The sequence below is a fragment of the Scyliorhinus canicula genome, chromosome 10, assembly GCF_902713615.1.
Source record: "Scyliorhinus canicula chromosome 10, sScyCan1.1, whole genome shotgun sequence".
Lineage (NCBI taxonomy): Eukaryota > Metazoa > Chordata > Chondrichthyes > Carcharhiniformes > Scyliorhinidae > Scyliorhinus > Scyliorhinus canicula.
In genome coordinates this window covers 18,039,726-18,056,585 of record NC_052155.1, presented here as the reverse complement: position 1 = coordinate 18,056,585, position 16,860 = coordinate 18,039,726, and the positions used below count along the sequence as shown (strand labels likewise).

Here is a 16,860-nt window from a genome sequence, read left to right as displayed (position 1 = left end):
AGATCCTCAAACGGAGCACCCGCAACTGTACAATGAGAGCCATCTGCACACCAGGACGGTCATTGAACAGGCCATCAACCTGGACTATTCCTGGTTTGCCCCTACAATACACCAGAGTCTTCCACATGGTCATAATAATATTCTTTATTAGTGTCACAAGTAGGTTTACATTAGCACTGCAGTGAAGTTACTGTGAAAAGCCCCTAGTTGCCACACTCTGGCACCTGTTTGGGTACATAGAGGGAGAATTCAGAATGTCCAATTCATCTAAGAAGCACGTCTTTCGGGACTTGTGGAAGGAAACCAGAGCACCCAGAGGAAACCAACGCAGACACAGGGAGAACGTGCAGACTCCGCACAGACAGTGGCCCAAGCTGGGAATTGAACCTGGGACCCTGGCGCTGTGAAGCAACTTACCAGCTGTGGTTAAGCTGAGGGACCCTGAGTAACTGACGATGAAACACATGCCCGGCATTGGAAGAAACCTGAGACTTCACATAGATGTCAATCAATCCAACATCCTTCACAATGCAATATTGAATATGGGCGGACTACTGCCTCAGTCTCGATTGGCAGTTAGGGCTTCCACTACCCTGGGACACTCAAATCCCTAAGCGTACCCCCCTTACCTGTCCCGTGTTCTCTCAAAATACAGTCTAGCGAGCCAATTATACTGACAAACCTTGCTCTGCACGCTCACCCCCGGCCACATCAGGAGCCCTTACCAAGGACTTTTTCCATTTGCTATTTTTTATTTCTACCCAGACTGATTCCACATCTTGATCTCCAGTGTTTATGCCATTTCTCAATACAGCAATGATCCCTTTCTTCACCACCTCCTTTCCCTTTCAGTCTATCTTTCTGAAATACTGCATACACTTAGATATTCAATTCCCAGAACTGGTCACCCTGTAAACATGTTTCAGTAATCCCCACCAAGTCATAACCTTTTGTTTCTATTTGCGCGGCTATCTCATTAATTTGTTGCGAATACTTTGTGAATTTTGATACAAAGCTTTTAAATTTGTTCCACTGTTAAATTTCCCTACTCTTCTATATTTCCTTGGTGCATAAAGACATTCACCCGTCCTGTCCCTCACCTTTATTTTCTGGCAACCATCCGCCACATCTCATTAATTTGGGTTTTCTAGTTTCCCCTTCAACTGAACCCTCCACCCCCTCTTATTCAGTTTAAAGCCCTATCTACAGCCCTAGTTACGTGATTCGCTAGGACTCTAGTTCTAGCATGATTTGAATGAAGACTGTCTCTTTGGAACAGGTCCCCTCTTCCCCACTACTGGTGCCAATGTCCCATGAATTCAAACCCATTTCTCCCACACCAATCTTTGAGCCACGCATTTACCTCCTTAATCTTAGTCACCCTGTGCAAATTAGCTCATGGCTCAGGTAGTAATCCAGAGATTGTTACCTTTTTGGCCCCTAACTATACTATCCCCAATTACGACTATATTTATTTTCTCTTCCCTCCCTCCCCCCACTTGAATGGCTCCCTGTAACACGGTGCTGTGGTTAGTTTGCTCACCTTACCTGCAGTCCCCTTTCCCAACCACACAGAGAGCAAGAATCTCAAACCTGTTGGACAGGGACAATAGCATTACCATCATTAATTCCCCCACTATCAACATACTGGGGATTACCATTGACCATAAACTGAAATAGACTGGCCATATAAATACTGTGGCTACTGATGCTGGGAATTTCATGGAGAGTAACTCACATCCTGACTCCCCAAAGCCTGTCCACCATCTGCAGGGTAGAGGTGGGAGTGTAATGGAGTAGTCTCCACTTGGCTAGATGAGTGCAGCTCCGACAACACTCAAGAAGCTGAACACCATGCAGGTCAAAGCAGCCCACTTGGTTGGCACCCCATCCACCATCATCAACAACCACTCCCTCCACCAGCGATGCACAGTGGCAGCCGTGTGTACCATCTACAAGATGCACTGCAGCAACTCACCAAGGTTCCTCTGATAGCACCTTCCAAACCTGCAACCTCCACCACTTGGGAGGATAAGGATGGCAGATGCATGGGAACCCCACCCCCTGGACGTTCCCCTCCAAACTACTCACCATCCTTTCTTGGAACTATATTACTGTTCCTTCCCTGTTCCCGGCTCAAATTTATGGAATTCCCAAACAGCACTGTGGGCGTACCTACACCACATGGACCTCAGTGGTTCAAGAAGGCAACTCATCTCAAAGACAACTAGAGATGGGCAACAAACGCTGGCTTAGCCAGCGATGCCCACATCCCATGAAAGAACAAAGAAAAGTTAATAAATACATATAGCAAACTTACATATACATCATTAAGACCAACTGAATGGTATATCCAACACCTAACAACAATTGCCACATTGTATTTCCTACATTACAAGAGTGACTACATTTCAAAAGCACTTCATTGGCTGTGAGACATTTTAAGATATCTGGTAGCCATGAAAAGCCCGATATTAATGAAAGTATTTCTTTTAAATGAATGACCTACTCGCCAGGGTACTGCTTACGGCCAATGATACATGGATACTATCAGGAAGGTCTCTCTGAGTTCCAGAGACCACCCCCCGCCACCTTTATCAGTAAAAAGGTTTCAGACGGGTTTCCTCCGGGTGCTCCGGTTTCCTCCCACAATCCAAAGATGTGCAGGTTAGGTGGATTGGCCATGCTAAATTGCCCTTCGGTTAGAAGGGTTGCAGGGTTACGGGGATAGGGTGGAGGTGTGGGCTTAACTAGGGTGCTCTTTCCAGGGCCGGCCCAAGGCACCGGCAACTCGGGCAGTCGCCCGGGGCGCCATGTGCTAGGGGGCGCCAGACTCGGGTCCCGCGCATGCGCAGTTGGGCCGGTGCCAAATGCGCATGCGCGGTGGCCGCCCTCCCCCAGGGCGGCCTCCTCCGCCCCGCCCCCGCACCTCAGGGCCCGCCCCCCTCGCCTCGGGCCCGCCCACCCGCCTCGGGCCCGCCCACCCCGCCTCCGCCTCGGCCTCCCCCACCTCGGGCCCGCCGCCCCCCCCCCCGCCTTGGGCCCGCCGCCCCCCCCGCCTCGGCCCCCCCCCCCCCCCCCGCCTCGGCCCCCCCCCCCGCCTCGGGCTCGGCCCCCCCCCCCCGTGTCGGGCTCGGCCCCCCCCCCCCCGCCTCGGGCTCGGACCCCCCCCCGCCTCGGGCTCGGCCCCCCCCCCGCCTCGGGCTCGGCCCCCCGCGGCCCCGCCCCCCCCTCGGCCCCCCCGGCCCCGCCCCCCCCTCGACCCCCCGGCCCTACCCCCCCCGGCCCCGCCCCCCCCAAAGGGCGCCGAAGTTCAGCTTGCCCGGGGCGCCAGCAACCCTAGGGCCGGCGCTGGCTCTTTCCAAGAGCCGATGCAGGCACTATGGGCCGAATGGCCTCCTTCTGCACTGTAAATTCTATGAGATTCTATGAGACAGAAGAGCAGGTTTAACATGCACAGAGATAAAAACACCAATCCAACAACATAAATTAAAACCATTTTAAAGAGGATTATCAAGATAAATCACTCCTTCACAACTTGGCAGCCTCCCAGAATAAGTCATAGAATCATAGAATTTACAGTGCAGAAGGAGACCATTCGGCCCATCGAGCCTGCATCGGCCTTTGGCAAGAGCACCCCACACCTTCACCCCATTCCCATAACCCAGTAACCCCACCTAACCTTTTTGGATTTTAAGGACAATTTATCATGGCCAATTTAACCTGCACATCTTTGGACTGTGGGAGGAAACTGGAGCACCACGCAGACACGGGGAGAACGTGCAAACTCCGCACAGTGACCCAAGCCGGGAATTGAACCTGGGACCCTGGAGCTGTGAAGCAACTGTCCTAACCACTGTGCTAACGTGCTGCCCAAGAAATGAAAAATTCAAGAATCTTGACGAGATAAAAAAAATGGGGAATCACATAGAAAACCGATAAAATATTAAGGACCAGACAGGGTAGATGCAGGAGGGATGTTCCGGAAGGCGGGCGAGTCCAGAACAAGGGGTCACAGTCTGAGGATATCCTAATGGGCATCGGCACCCATAATAATAGGATGGAGTATTCATAATGACAGCCACTGGCGGGGAAGAGGTGCTGAATGGCGTAAATCTGTGTGCTGTATGAGTCATACTTTCAAGCCAAACACTTGTGAATAATAATAATAATCTTTATTAGTGTCACAAGTAGGCTTACATTAATACTGCAACAAAGTTACGTGAAATTGGAGCATCAAAGGGTAGTTTAAACGGATGAATGTGGTTCCTGACGAGGGGCAGCATGGTAGCACTGTGGCTTCACAGCCCCAGGGTCCCGGGTTCGATTCCCGGTTTGGTTCACTGTCTGTGCGGAGTCTGCCCGTTCACTCTGTGTCTGCGTGGGTTTCCTCTGGGCGCTTCGGTTTCCTCCACAACTCTCGACAGACGTGCTGTTAGGTGAATTGGACATTCTGAATTCTCCCTCTGTGTACCCGAACAGGCGCCAGAATGTGGCGACTAGGGGCTTTTCACAGTAACTTCATCCCAGTGTTAATGTGAGCCTACTTGTGACAATAAAGGTTATTAAAATTCAGGTTTTTTTTATTAGCAAAACGACACACACAAAAACAAAAAGAACGGGCGGGATGTTGTTGGGGTGATGTAAAACAGTCTCTGAAGTGTCCATTTGCCTGACTTAGTGCTGAGGAAAGGGTTGTGCTGCAGGTTCCCGCCTCTCGCTGAGCAGCGCAATGGGGACGGGCGGGGTCTGGCTCACATCCTCCATATAAAAGGCAAAGAGGGAGGCGGCGGCGGCTGGACTGAGGAAAATCAGGACAGGAGCGAAGCAGAGGCCACCCTGAGCAGCAGAATGCGCGAAATAGTCCATATCCAGGCCGGCCAATGTGGAAACCAAATCGGAAGCAAGGTGAAGCCAGTCTGAATTCTGAGTGTAAACAACAACACGGCTTACTGTGAGGGAGGGTGGGGCTGCTGCATTTCTCTAAGCACACAGCCCAGACGGTGATCGATTTGACGGGTAAAAAGGGATGAGGTGAATTGTATCTCAAAGTACTGAGATTGGAATCTCTTTAAAAGCGGACAGGAAGCTCAATGGAAGGAGAAACTGGAAGTTCAACTTCACTTTTTGTTTTCTCATTTGGGTCAGGGTGTTTTTTTGTTATATTTTCTACCCTCGCGCGGACATTAATTTTTTGCTCTTTTTCTTTATTTTAAAAGTTCTGGGAGGTGATTAGTGATGAGCACGGAATCGACCCTGAGGGGAATTACTATGGAGACTCTCGCTTGCAGCTGGAGAGGATCAATGTCTATTACAACGAGGCGATGTGTGAGTCTGTTCCCTACAGTTAAATAAAGTCAGCAAAGGTGGATTTCTGATCTCATTGAGAAATGTAAATCCTTGGTCCGGCCAGCTGCTTGTGGGGGTGGGGGGGCATTTACACGGATTTGTAACATTTTGTGCAATAGCTAACTTAGACTTTCATATCTAACATTTTATGCAGTAGCTAACTTTTTACATTTTCATATCTAACGTTTTATGCACGGTAATGTTTTTTTTATTATATATTTTTTTCAGCTCAGAAATATGTTCCCAGGGCGATCCTGTTGGACTTAGAGCCAGGCACAATGGACAGTGTTCGATCGGGTAGTTTAGGACAACTTTTTAGACCCGATAACTTCATCTTCGGTGAGTCATCTGTCGGCGAGTTAGTTCTGCGTCAGTAATTCGACGCCACTGTGCTGTACAGATTACAAAAGCAATGCCATTTGCTACACTCATTTCCTCTCCCAGCTACAAATCCATTTCTGGTAGATTTTTTTTGTCGTCGGGAAACCTTCCCAATCAGTCCCCAAGGATAAGGAAACTAATCAATATTCCCTTCGAAAGGCCGGCAGAGAGTTATGAAAACCACATGTCAGCAATTCACAACGGTATTTACGAGTCTTGTAAAAGTAACATTCTCAAAGAAATGGGTTCAATCCTATTTGTGGCATTGGTGCTTCTTTGGTTTTAGTATGTGTTTTTATACAGCATTCATTCCTAATACAGCCTTTGCTGCAAATGTGCCCTGATTGCTACCTTAAAACAATGAAAAAGGCTTAAATTGATGGTGGGATGGGTTCTACTTTACAGATCCTGTGATAGCCTAGCTGTTTAATATTACAGAGAATGTCAACACAGAAGCAGGCCATTCAGCCCTTTCTCCTACCCTGCTGCTTCATCTAAACCATGAACATGAGATCATAGCATTTTGGACAAAGGGGATCTAAGGATATGTGGTTGGGGGGGGGGGGGGGGGGGGGGGGTGAAGAGATGGGTTCAGGCTATTGAGTTGGATGATGAGCAAGCTTGAAGGGCTGAATGGCCTCCTCCCATTTTCTATGTTTATGAGTCATTCTGCCCCTCAAGCCTGTTCCATCATTCAATCAGATTGTGATTGATTTGTTACCTGAATCCATATGCCCATTTTTGCCCCGTACCACTTAATAATCTTTGGATAACAAAGCTTTGTAAAATTCACCTGGAGTCACTGCAATGAAGTTACTGTGAAAACACCCTAGTTGCCACACTCTGTTCGAGTACACTGAGGGAGAATTCAGAATGTCCAAATTACTTAACAGCACGTCTTGTGGGAGGAAATGGAGCACCCGGAGAAAACCCACGCTGACACGGAGAACGTGCAGACTCCGCACAGACAGTGACCCAAGCTGGGGATTGAACCTGGGACCCTGGCGCTGTGAAGCCACAGTGCTAACCATTGTGCTACCCTGCTGCCCATACCATTTGCGGAACAGAGTTCCAAACTTCTACCACCCTTTGTATAAGAATGTTTCCTAATTTCACCCCAAAAGATCTGACTATTTAGTAGTCATCTCCCCCAGTCCTAGACTCCCTAACCAGCAGAAATAGTTTATATCTAGCCTCACAATTCCCCACAAAAATATCAAACAAATTGCCTTATAAAATTCCAAGGATTCTTTTTGTTCGTGGGATTTGGTTAAGCCAGCATTTATTGCCCCTCCCTAATTGCCCTTGAACTATTTTAAAGTTCAACCCTAGTTTGTGTAATCACTCCTTGTAATTTAACCCTTGGAGTCCAGATATCATTCTTAGAAATGTACACTGCACTGCCCCAGAGATCAATGTAGCCTTCCTAAACTATGGTACTCAAAATACTTCCAAAGTCCTGGATAGTTCTAACCTCTTGTATTCTAGTCCTGTAGATTTAAAGGCCAGCATTCTTTTCTGAACCTGTTCATGACATTTGCATGACATTTGACTAACCTATGTACCTGGATCCCCAAGTCTCTTTGGGGTATCATTTGGAAAGTATCATATTCTTTCCTCATTCTGACCTCTCATTTATCTAGGTTGAAAACCATTTGCCACACATTTTCCCATTCACTTGATCTTTCAATGTCGCTTTGCACTTTTATGTTTCCAACTATACTTCTATCCTTTTGTTCCTTTCACCATCATGTGTTTTTCTACCTTCATCTTAACTGCATTTATGAAATTTTTCTCACTGGCAACCCATAGTGCCAATATGCATTTGTGTAACTGTACTCTGCTAATAGAAATAGACAGTATAATGGGTGAGGAACCATCCATAGTTCAACTGAAGGCTCATTCAACTAACTGTTCAAATTACGTTCCCCTCTACCAGGTATAGAGCTACTGAATGGGCAGGTCAATGAATGGGCTGCCCATATAAAGGAGACAGTCTATTACAGATTCCCCTCACAGCAATGCTGTGATTGTGAACCTGCCTCCACTTCACCTCATGAAGGGGCAGCGTTCCGAAAGCTTGTGATTTCAAATAAACCTGTTGGACTTTAACCTGGTGTCGTGAGACTTCTTACTGAGCTATTGGAAGGTCTCTTGTTGTTTCAGGATCTACAGGTTCTGCAATTTACAACAAAGGATTGTCTATACTTGGAACAGAGGAATAGGCAACTCGACTGGACTGGTCCATGTGTTTATCCTCGGGATGGGCTTCCCCTCACCTCATTTCAATCTTTCCTGATCAGCATAATCTCCTATTCCCTTCTTCCATCAGGTTCTCTATAAATGCATCTACCCTACTCACCTTTTTAGGGAGTTCCATATTCAAACCCTATTTCCAAACTGAAGGTTGCAACCAGCCAGTGGGGTTGAGATTTTTGGGGTCTTGCATTGAGGCAGCAATGGCCCTCGTGACGTTCAGACTGATTTCTGGCAGCTCCGAGGCCCCTTTAAATCCTCATTTGGTGGTTGTGGCCCACTGAACTGCTGTAGGCTGCAAAAAGTCTGGGAATAGCTAGATGTTCATTTTTTAAATTTGGAGCAGCCCTGCCCTTTCATCAACTCTCACTCCCCATGAGGGAGATAGGGAGGGAGGGAGGGAGGGAGGAGAGATGGGGCATGATCAGCTCCCCCTTCCCTCCCAACATCTAATGTCTGCCCCCACATTAAACTGCTCATAGCACCCCCACCCCCTCCCACAAATTATTGCTGTTGGGGGGGGGGGGGGTCACACAAAGTCTGAGTCTATTCATTGACCTGCCCATTTGAATTGGATGGCAGAGTAGCTTCCTGATGCCCCCAAGAGAACAGGAAACTCAAGTTTTTAATTTTTTCTGGGTTTATTAAGCTGCTATGACCAGCCTCCTCATGCCAAGAGGGGAAACAGCTGACTCACTAGCTAGTGATTGCTGCTGGACACACAGAGAATGGTATTAGGGTTAACTGTGACATGCCTCACAGTTGAATAGCCTGCTAATTAATGAGGGATGGAGGTGTAACAAGGAAATCATTTCCTTTTGTGCAAGAGAAGGAAGAGCAAATGAGGAGGAAGGATGTACGAGATAAAGATCCCTGTACACTCACTTCCCCTCTAAGTCGTGCATCACCCTGGCTTGGAAATATGTTCAAAATCCTGGCATTCCCTCATCCAGTGAATGAAAACAACATCGTCTGAATATGGCTTGGGACCGATGACCTGTAAAATGGTATAAAATAGATTCTCGTCACCAAAACTTTTTTTTTACTGGTGAAGTTTTACTATACAACCAACCAAGTGATCTGAAATAAATGATAGTCTTAAGTTAGTTGCCATTTGTAACCGAGATAGCAAACTGAACACTTGTTCCGCGGATACATTTTCCATTAACTTGGCAGCGTGTCCTCCATTCTTGGTGGGAGGGGGAGGGGGAGGAGAGGGAAGGGGGAGAGAAAATGTAGAAAATAGGAAAGTAATTAAAGTATGCAGCAAATTAAATTCACTTTGGAATAAAAGTGCTGTGAATTAAATGAAAACGATCAACACCGATGACTAAGTGTATTTCGAAAGTTAAAATGTCGACTGCATGCCTTCAGCTTGCAGCCTAACACACCGGTTTGTGCAGTTATTTTCTGTGTACTGAACGTCTTGAGGTTCCTCTACTGAATATTGAGGCCCAGTTATTTTAAACAGGATGTTTTCCTGCAGGTTGGTGTGAATCAAAACTTTTTCACTATCAAGCTTTTAACAACTAATGATGTTCTGGCTGAAGCTAGAGCTCCTATAGGCCATCGCAGGGAGAGAAACCCAAAACAATTTACACGCCCTTGACTATTGATGTACTGGAGGTGGAGTTTTAATCTTGTTCTCTTCAAATATAGGCATCTGTATAACAGGACAACATTGCATAATTGCAAAGGAATGATGCTGTTAAGATTCACTTGCAAGAGCCTTTGACCCTCATCCCTGCAGCTTGTACGATAATGGAATTTAAAACTGAGAGAGACTCCAAACCAGCAGCTGTTACTGATTTACGTGGCCTCTCTAATCACATGGGAGTTTGAGGGGGAGGGCAGGGTTTAGAATGCAAATGTAACGTCTCAGTGTATCAGACACAAAAAAACACTCCAGCCATTAAGATTTTAGTGGACATCTGGTTTCTGTAATGCTACAAAACATTGTTTCTAATGGTGCCAGATAAGTAAATGCACTCTTATCCATTGTATTAGTACAATGAGTTGATGCAGCTGGAATGACCTTAACACATTTTTTGCTTCAGTCCATACGCGGCTGCTTTGGAAATCCTGACCAACGAGCTACAGTGTGGCTGATTCCAGCAGTTTGAAAGTGTTCAGCTTATTCAGCAGTGTGGCTGTGACCTCAATCAGCGCACTCTGCAATTTATTGTCTGGACTTCAGATAATTTGGGAGAGCTGAAGAGGCAAATTACAGCTAAACAAACATTAGCTTCCAGCTTGCTTTAGTGCTGCTATTCCACAGTATCGGGTGTTGTCATGAAATCATTTCTAGAATGTCAACGCCCAATCTAAGATTGGTTTATCCCGCATGATGAGGTCCTGATCTCCTTCTGGTCTCCAGAAGGGTCATTCAGATTCGAGATATGGACGACAAGGTGGCACAGTGGTTAGCTGCCTCAGTGTCAGGGACCCTGGTTCAATTTGGGCCTTGGGTGACTGTTTATGTGGAGTTCGTATATTCTCCTCGGATATTCCAGTGTCCTCCTACAGTACAAAGATGTGCAGGTTAGGTAGATTGGCCATGATCAATGTACAGGGGAGTGGGCCAATGTAGAATGTTCTTTTGGAGGGTTGGTGCAGATTTGATTGGCCAAATAGCCTCCTATTGCACTGTAAGGATTCTGTGAATTTAGGCACAGTAATCTAGTAATTGTAATATTAGATAGTTACACAGAGGAGGGCAGGAATTCAAATCCCACCTTGGCAAATTAGAAAATTGAATTCAACAAACCTGCTAATCCTAAACTCAACTGGTCTGCTAATTACCTTTTGGGACGGGCCCACTGCCTTTAGTTTGTCATTAATACATGTGACTCCAGTCACATCTGATTAATGCCCACTGAACAACTAGGGGAGGAAAAATAAAGCTACCTCTGTCCCACACAATTGTTCCCTCTTAACATCCCTTGACTGTGCATGGCCCTTTTCTTCCTTTAAGATTGCTGCCCAGCCATGCATGTATGCATCATAAGGGAATACTGTACCACTCATGTGCGACTTGCAGCATGACCATCCACCCAGACAGTTTACTGGGAACATTGGCCCCAAGACAATATAAGCTTCCGAGGACTTTACCATAGATGCTGAGTGGTTGCTCCCTGGCTGAAGTCCAGAACAATGGGCAGCACGGTAGCATAGTGGTTAGCATAAATGCTTCACTGCTCCAGGATCCCAGGTTTGGTTCCCGGCTGGGTCACTGTCTGTGTGGAGTCTGCACGTCCTCCCAGTGTGTGCGTGGGTTTCCTCCGGGTGCTCCGGTTTCCTCCCACAGTCCAAAGATGTGCGGGTTAGGTGGATTGGCCATGCTAAATTTCCCGTAGTGTCCTTAAAAGTAAGGTTAGGGGGGGGGGGGGGGGGGTTGTTGGGTTATGGGTATAGGGTGGACACTGGGTTTGAGTAGGGTGATCATTGCTCGGCACAACATTGAGGGCTGAAGGGCCTGTTCTGTGCTGTACTGTTCTATGTTCTAAAGGGGTCGGCCACTTATCAGGATGTAAATTTATTGAATTCCCAACTCCCAAGGAGCTGTGGATCCTCAAGTCATTGAATTTATTCAAGATTGAGATTGACTGAACTTTGAACTGCGAGGGAGTCGAGGGGCATGGGGATTGGGCAGGAGAGGAGTGTTAAAGTCTAAGATCAGACATGGTGGTATGGATCAGAGCAGGCTCCAAAGGGTTGTATGTCCTCTGTCATGTTGGGCACACTGATATAACACTGGCTGCAACAGGATGCAGCTTAGATCAAAAAGATACTCCAGACCTTGAAGTTAGTTCAATCAGGTTTATTGAACTGTTAACACAGTTCTGAGTTCCACTCTCTGCTAACTTAAGTGTGGTTACTCTGTCTGACTGAACCATTCTAGTTCTTAGCCACCTGGTGGAGGTGTGAGATTGTAACAACACCCTTGGCTGACTCTCTAGATGTTCATCAGTGGAGAGAGGCGGAGTGTGAGTGCCTCGTGTCTTTTGTAGTCAGATCCCACCCCTGAGTGACCTGCCTGCTTATTGGTCATCTCCTGTTCTGTATCCATTAGCTGCTGGTCAATGCCTGTCTGTATATCACATTGCCAATTGTGATTAAATGTATTCCTGGAGGTTTCATCACATGACTTGCCCGACACTCCAGCCATGAGTCGGCCAGTACATCATCCTTCTGATGCTCGGCCTCCCTTCACTAATTGGAAAGCAAAAAGATTCATTTCCCAATTGGGCAATGCTCACCTGTCAGACAAATGGCCTTTTCCCCCATTTTATATTCTGTGAAGAAAATGTTCAAAGAAAATGAGAAAAAAGAACAGTTTTTTTTTCAATGTCCTGGACATTAATCTTCAATTCCTGGAGACACTGGGTAATCCTGGAGGATTGCCAACCCTAGTGTCTGGCTTGGATTAGTTTGGTTAGTGCACATCTCCCAGCTGAGATATTGAAAGGACCAATGTTGGCCAACTAACGTTTCAATGAGGTAGTATATATCCCACAAGTGCTGGTATCGTCAGTCATTTGAGTGGCTCCTTCACAAAATATTTTTAAAAACCCAAGTTTATACCACTGGTGTTAATGCCATATAAAAGTGCACATGAAAACTTGTTTTAAAAGGTTTATTTCGACAATTGAACCAAAGTCAGTCAAGATTTGCATTTAAAAGTTGTGACCGTTGTTAAGATCCCAATTGATGTTACAACTGGACAGAGAGATTTGAGAATCGAACCCTAGCTCAAAAGACTAACTTATTTTGACAATATGTGGAGAGGCAGATTCACAGGACAGATTTAGTTAAAACAGAAAAAAACATTAAACGTGAAAGTATTGGGTTATGATACAGTATGCCTTTACTTAACAAAGAAAAGTACAGCACAGGAACAGGCCCTTCGGCCCTCCAAGCCCGTGCCGACCATGATGCCCGACTAAACTACAATCTTCTACACTTCTTGGGTCCATATCCCTCTATTCCCATCCTATTCATGGATTTATCAAGATGCCCCTTAAATGTCACTATCGTCCCTGCTTCCACCACCACCTCCTCCGGCAGCGAGTTCCAGGCACCCACTACCCTCTGTGTATTAAAAAAAAACTTGCCTCGTACATCTACTCTAACCCTTGCCCCTCGCACCTTAAACCTATGCCCCCTAGTAATTGACCCCTCTACCCTGGGGAATAGCCTCTGACGATCCACTCTGTCTATGCCCCATATAATTTTGTAGACCTCTATCGGGTCGCCCCTCAACCTCCATCGTTCCAGTGAGAACAAACCGAGTTTATTCAACCACTCCTTATAGCTAATACCCTCCATACCAGGCAACATCCTGGTAAATCTCTTCTGCACCTTCTCTAAATCCTCCACATCCTGCTGGTAGTGTGGCGACCAGAATTGAACACTATACTGCAAGTGTGGCCTAACTATGGTTCTATACAGCTGCAACATGACTTGCCAATTCTTGTACTCAATGCCCCGGCTAATGAAGGCAAGCATGCCTTATGCCTTCTTGACTACCTTCTCCACCTGTGTTGCCCCTTTCAGTGACCTGTGGACCTGTACACCTAGATACCTCTGACTTTTAGAGTTCTGACTCTTTTAGAGTTCTACCATTCACTGTATACAATTTGCTTAACACCAGTTTCAGGATTACATCATAATCTACAGTGGTCTCATTAACACAGTCCCTTTCGAGCACATGGATGACTGCGGGAAAGATACACTCTCCACTCATAACCCCAAGTGAATATTTGTTTTTTACGGTGTCTCCTCTCTGGCGGCCACCTATGCACACTAGAAACACATTGGAATTTTTTGTGTCATCATTTTCTATTGACTTATTTTCCATTTTATACATAGAAGCGCCAAAATGACACATCTCACCTCCCCCCCCCCCCCCCCCCCCCCCCCCACAACACATATTTAGCAACTAACTGTGACCCACTCTTTGAGATATAGAATAAATGGCTGCCACCTTCAGTACAATCCGTTGATTGCTTCCTTCACAGTGTACTTGACTTTCTCGAGGTATAGGAACTCCATCAGATCTCCCAGCCACACTGAGGCACTGGATAGAGAAGCTGACCTCCAACCCATCAGCACTGTGCTCCTGAGAAATCAGTGAGGTGAAGGCCAGGACATTGGCCCCTGCACCTGTCTGTAGCTCTGGCAAGTCTGACACCCCAAATATGGCCGCTTAGGGACAGGGCTCGAGTCCAGCTTTCAGAATCGCCGACGTGGTGCTAAAGAAGGAGACCGAGAGCCCCATGAGCTCGGAACGTAACCAAAACATGTGCACATGATTGGCCAGGCCCCTCCCATAATGCTTGCATTTGTCCGTCACTCTTGCACAAAACTCATCCTGGATCTAGTCAAATGAGCCCTCTACAGCACAGTTGGAACATAACCAGCCCCCACGCATGCAAACACCTTTGTCCAGTATGAATCTAACTATGTTATACTCTTCCAAGCACAGAAACATTAAATTAAACCCACTTAAAACTGTACTTTATTTCTAATGTTTACCAATACAAATCTAATTCCCTTAAAACCTCCTTTGTTTTACAAGCACTGCAGAGGTAAATGCATCAAGATCTTTATTTAAGAACAAAAATGTAGCAAAACATATTTGTGATACAAAAATGCAACTGAATTTGCATGCTTGTACTGTGAATAGAATTCTAATTCTAGCAGGAATTAGCTCAAGTCACCCTGACGTATTTTTTCCCTTTTATCTCTTGTTTGTTAGGACAAACAGGTGCAGGGAACAACTGGGCCAAAGGACACTACACAGAAGGTGCCGAACTTGTCGACTCGGTAATGGATGTGGTGAGAAAGGAATGCGAGAACTGTGACTGCCTCCAAGGGTTTCAACTCACTCATTCACTGGGAGGTGGCACGGGCTCTGGCATGGGCACACTCCTGATCAGCAAAATCCGGGAAGAATATCCCGATAGAATTATGAACACCTTTAGTGTTATGCCATCACCAAAAGTATCAGACACTGTTGTTGAGCCGTACAATGCCACCCTGTCAGTTCACCAGTTAGTTGAGAACACAGATGAAACTTACTGTATCGATAATGAGGCACTGTACGATATCTGCTTCCGTACTTTAAAACTGACCACTCCAACATATGGGGATTTGAACCATCTAGTTTCGTCGACAATGAGCGGGGTGACAACCTCGCTGCGTTTCCCTGGCCAGCTGAATGCAGATCTGCGGAAACTGGCTGTAAACATGGTGCCCTTCCCTCGATTGCACTTTTTTATGCCAGGCTTTGCCCCTCTTACAGCCCGGGGCAGTCAACAGTACCGCACCCTCTCGGTCTCCGAGCTCACCCAGCAGATGTTCGATGCCAAAAACATGATGGCGGCCTGTGACCCTCGCCACGGCCGTTATCTGACTGTTGCTACTGTGTTCAGAGGGGCCATGTCAATGAAGGAAATTGATGAGCAGATGCTTGCAGTGCAGAATAAGAACAGCAGCTACTTTGTGGAGTGGATCCCCAACAACGTCAAAGTGGCCGTTTGCAACATTCCACCCCGGGGCCTCGAAATGGCCTCCACCTTTATCGGGAACAGCACGGCCATTCAGGAGATCTTCAAACGCATCTCGGAACAGTTTTCAGCCATGTTCCGCAGAAAGGCTTTCCTGCACTGGTTCACCGGGGAAGGGATGGATGAAATGGAATTTTCGGAAGCTGAGAGCAACATGAATGATCTGGTGTCGGAGTATCAGCAGTATCAAGATGCAACTGCTGATGAAGCCGAAGATTTTGAAGAGGATGAGGAAGAATTGGATGAGGCTCAATAAAGCAAACGATAGACTGTCCAACAATTTGCCTTTGTCAACACCTATAAAAGATTTCCGGGTTCTAACATATGTTCTGATTTAAAGTAACTTTTGTCTATTCCCAACCTCTCGTTGGGGCTCCTTTGCTTATAATTAACAGCTGTAAGAAACTGAAAAGGTTCAAAATAAATATTGGAAGTGGCTTGTAAATCAACAAGCAAGATGAGAACTGTTTTGTTTTGTATTATAGATTGAACCTATTAAAATGCTGACACCCTAATGCTAGGTTAGTTATTCTGATCTTTTAGCAGGTCTGCCTGCATTGCACAGCTGCCCCAGTGTGGAATTGGTGGCCAGGTAGCAAAGCTTTGTTGGCAGCTGGTAAAACAGTTACTTCAAAAGTGGAGCGTTACAGATGCTGGCAAAAAAAACTTAACAAGAACCACTGGGGCACTTAGAAAGCTGGGCACCCCCCGAGAGAATGGAAAAGATAACTTGGAAGTACAGGACAGCCACTGTAAGCCAAGTGTCTTCCTCTGCTGTATCGTTCTGTGGCTCTTCCTCAAAATGGAAAGGAATTACAGATAAACAGCATTTGCGAAGGAAGAACAGGGACCAATATTTTTTAGAAGTATTATTTTCTGTTAATTTAAACATATAATAACAGATAAGATGGGAGCACTGGCTGGCAATTGAGCCCCTTAAGCCCCCTGCCCAATTACCAATAAGCTTATGATGGATCTGATTGTGGCTTTAACTCTACTTTCATGCCACCCCACCCCCCAAAATCCTTGGCTCTCTTGACAATCAAAAGTTACCTCATACAGCCTTGAATATATTCAGAGAGTCAGCCTCCAGTACTGTCTGGGACAAAAGACAGTTCCAAAGACTAACACTCCTTGGAGAGAGAAAATTCCTCATCACCTCCCATCTTAAAAACGGGACACCCCTTATTTTTAAACCATGCCTCCTAGTTCTGGATCATCTAACAAGGGGAAACATCCTCTCTGTAACCACCCTGCCAAGTCCCAGAATCTCAATGGCTGGAAATTTCTAGTCCCTCAGGCC

General features: G+C 46.3%; 1 protein-coding gene across 1 annotated transcript; it reads left to right on the top strand.

The window, feature by feature from the left end:
- The first annotated feature begins 4,693 nt into the window (after positions 1–4,693).
- tubb5 (tubulin, beta 5) lies at positions 4,694–16,072 on the top strand. The gene is made up of 4 exons (XM_038808664.1): positions 4,694–4,908; positions 5,220–5,328; positions 5,578–5,688; positions 14,747–16,072. Exons 1-4 carry the CDS (start codon positions 4,852–4,854, stop codon positions 15,811–15,813), a joined length of 1,344 nt encoding a protein of 447 aa, XP_038664592.1. The 5' UTR covers positions 4,694–4,851; the 3' UTR covers positions 15,814–16,072.
- The last annotated feature ends 788 nt before the right edge of the window (positions 16,073–16,860 follow it).

What these genes read in the sequence shown, in the direction of transcription:
- tubb5 (XM_038808664.1), top strand. Translation starts at nt 4,852, where the DNA reads ATGCGCGAAATAGTCCATATCCAGGCCGGCCAATGTGGAAACCAAATC. An exon ending in GAAACCAAATCGGAAGCAAG is followed by an intron (nt 4,909 to 5,219) that starts GTGAAGCCAGTC and finishes TTATTTTAAAAG; the next exon opens with TTCTGGGAGGTGATTAGTGA. An exon ending in ACCCGATAACTTCATCTTCG is followed by an intron (nt 5,689 to 14,746) that starts GTGAGTCATCTG and finishes CTTGTTTGTTAG; the next exon opens with GACAAACAGGTGCAGGGAAC.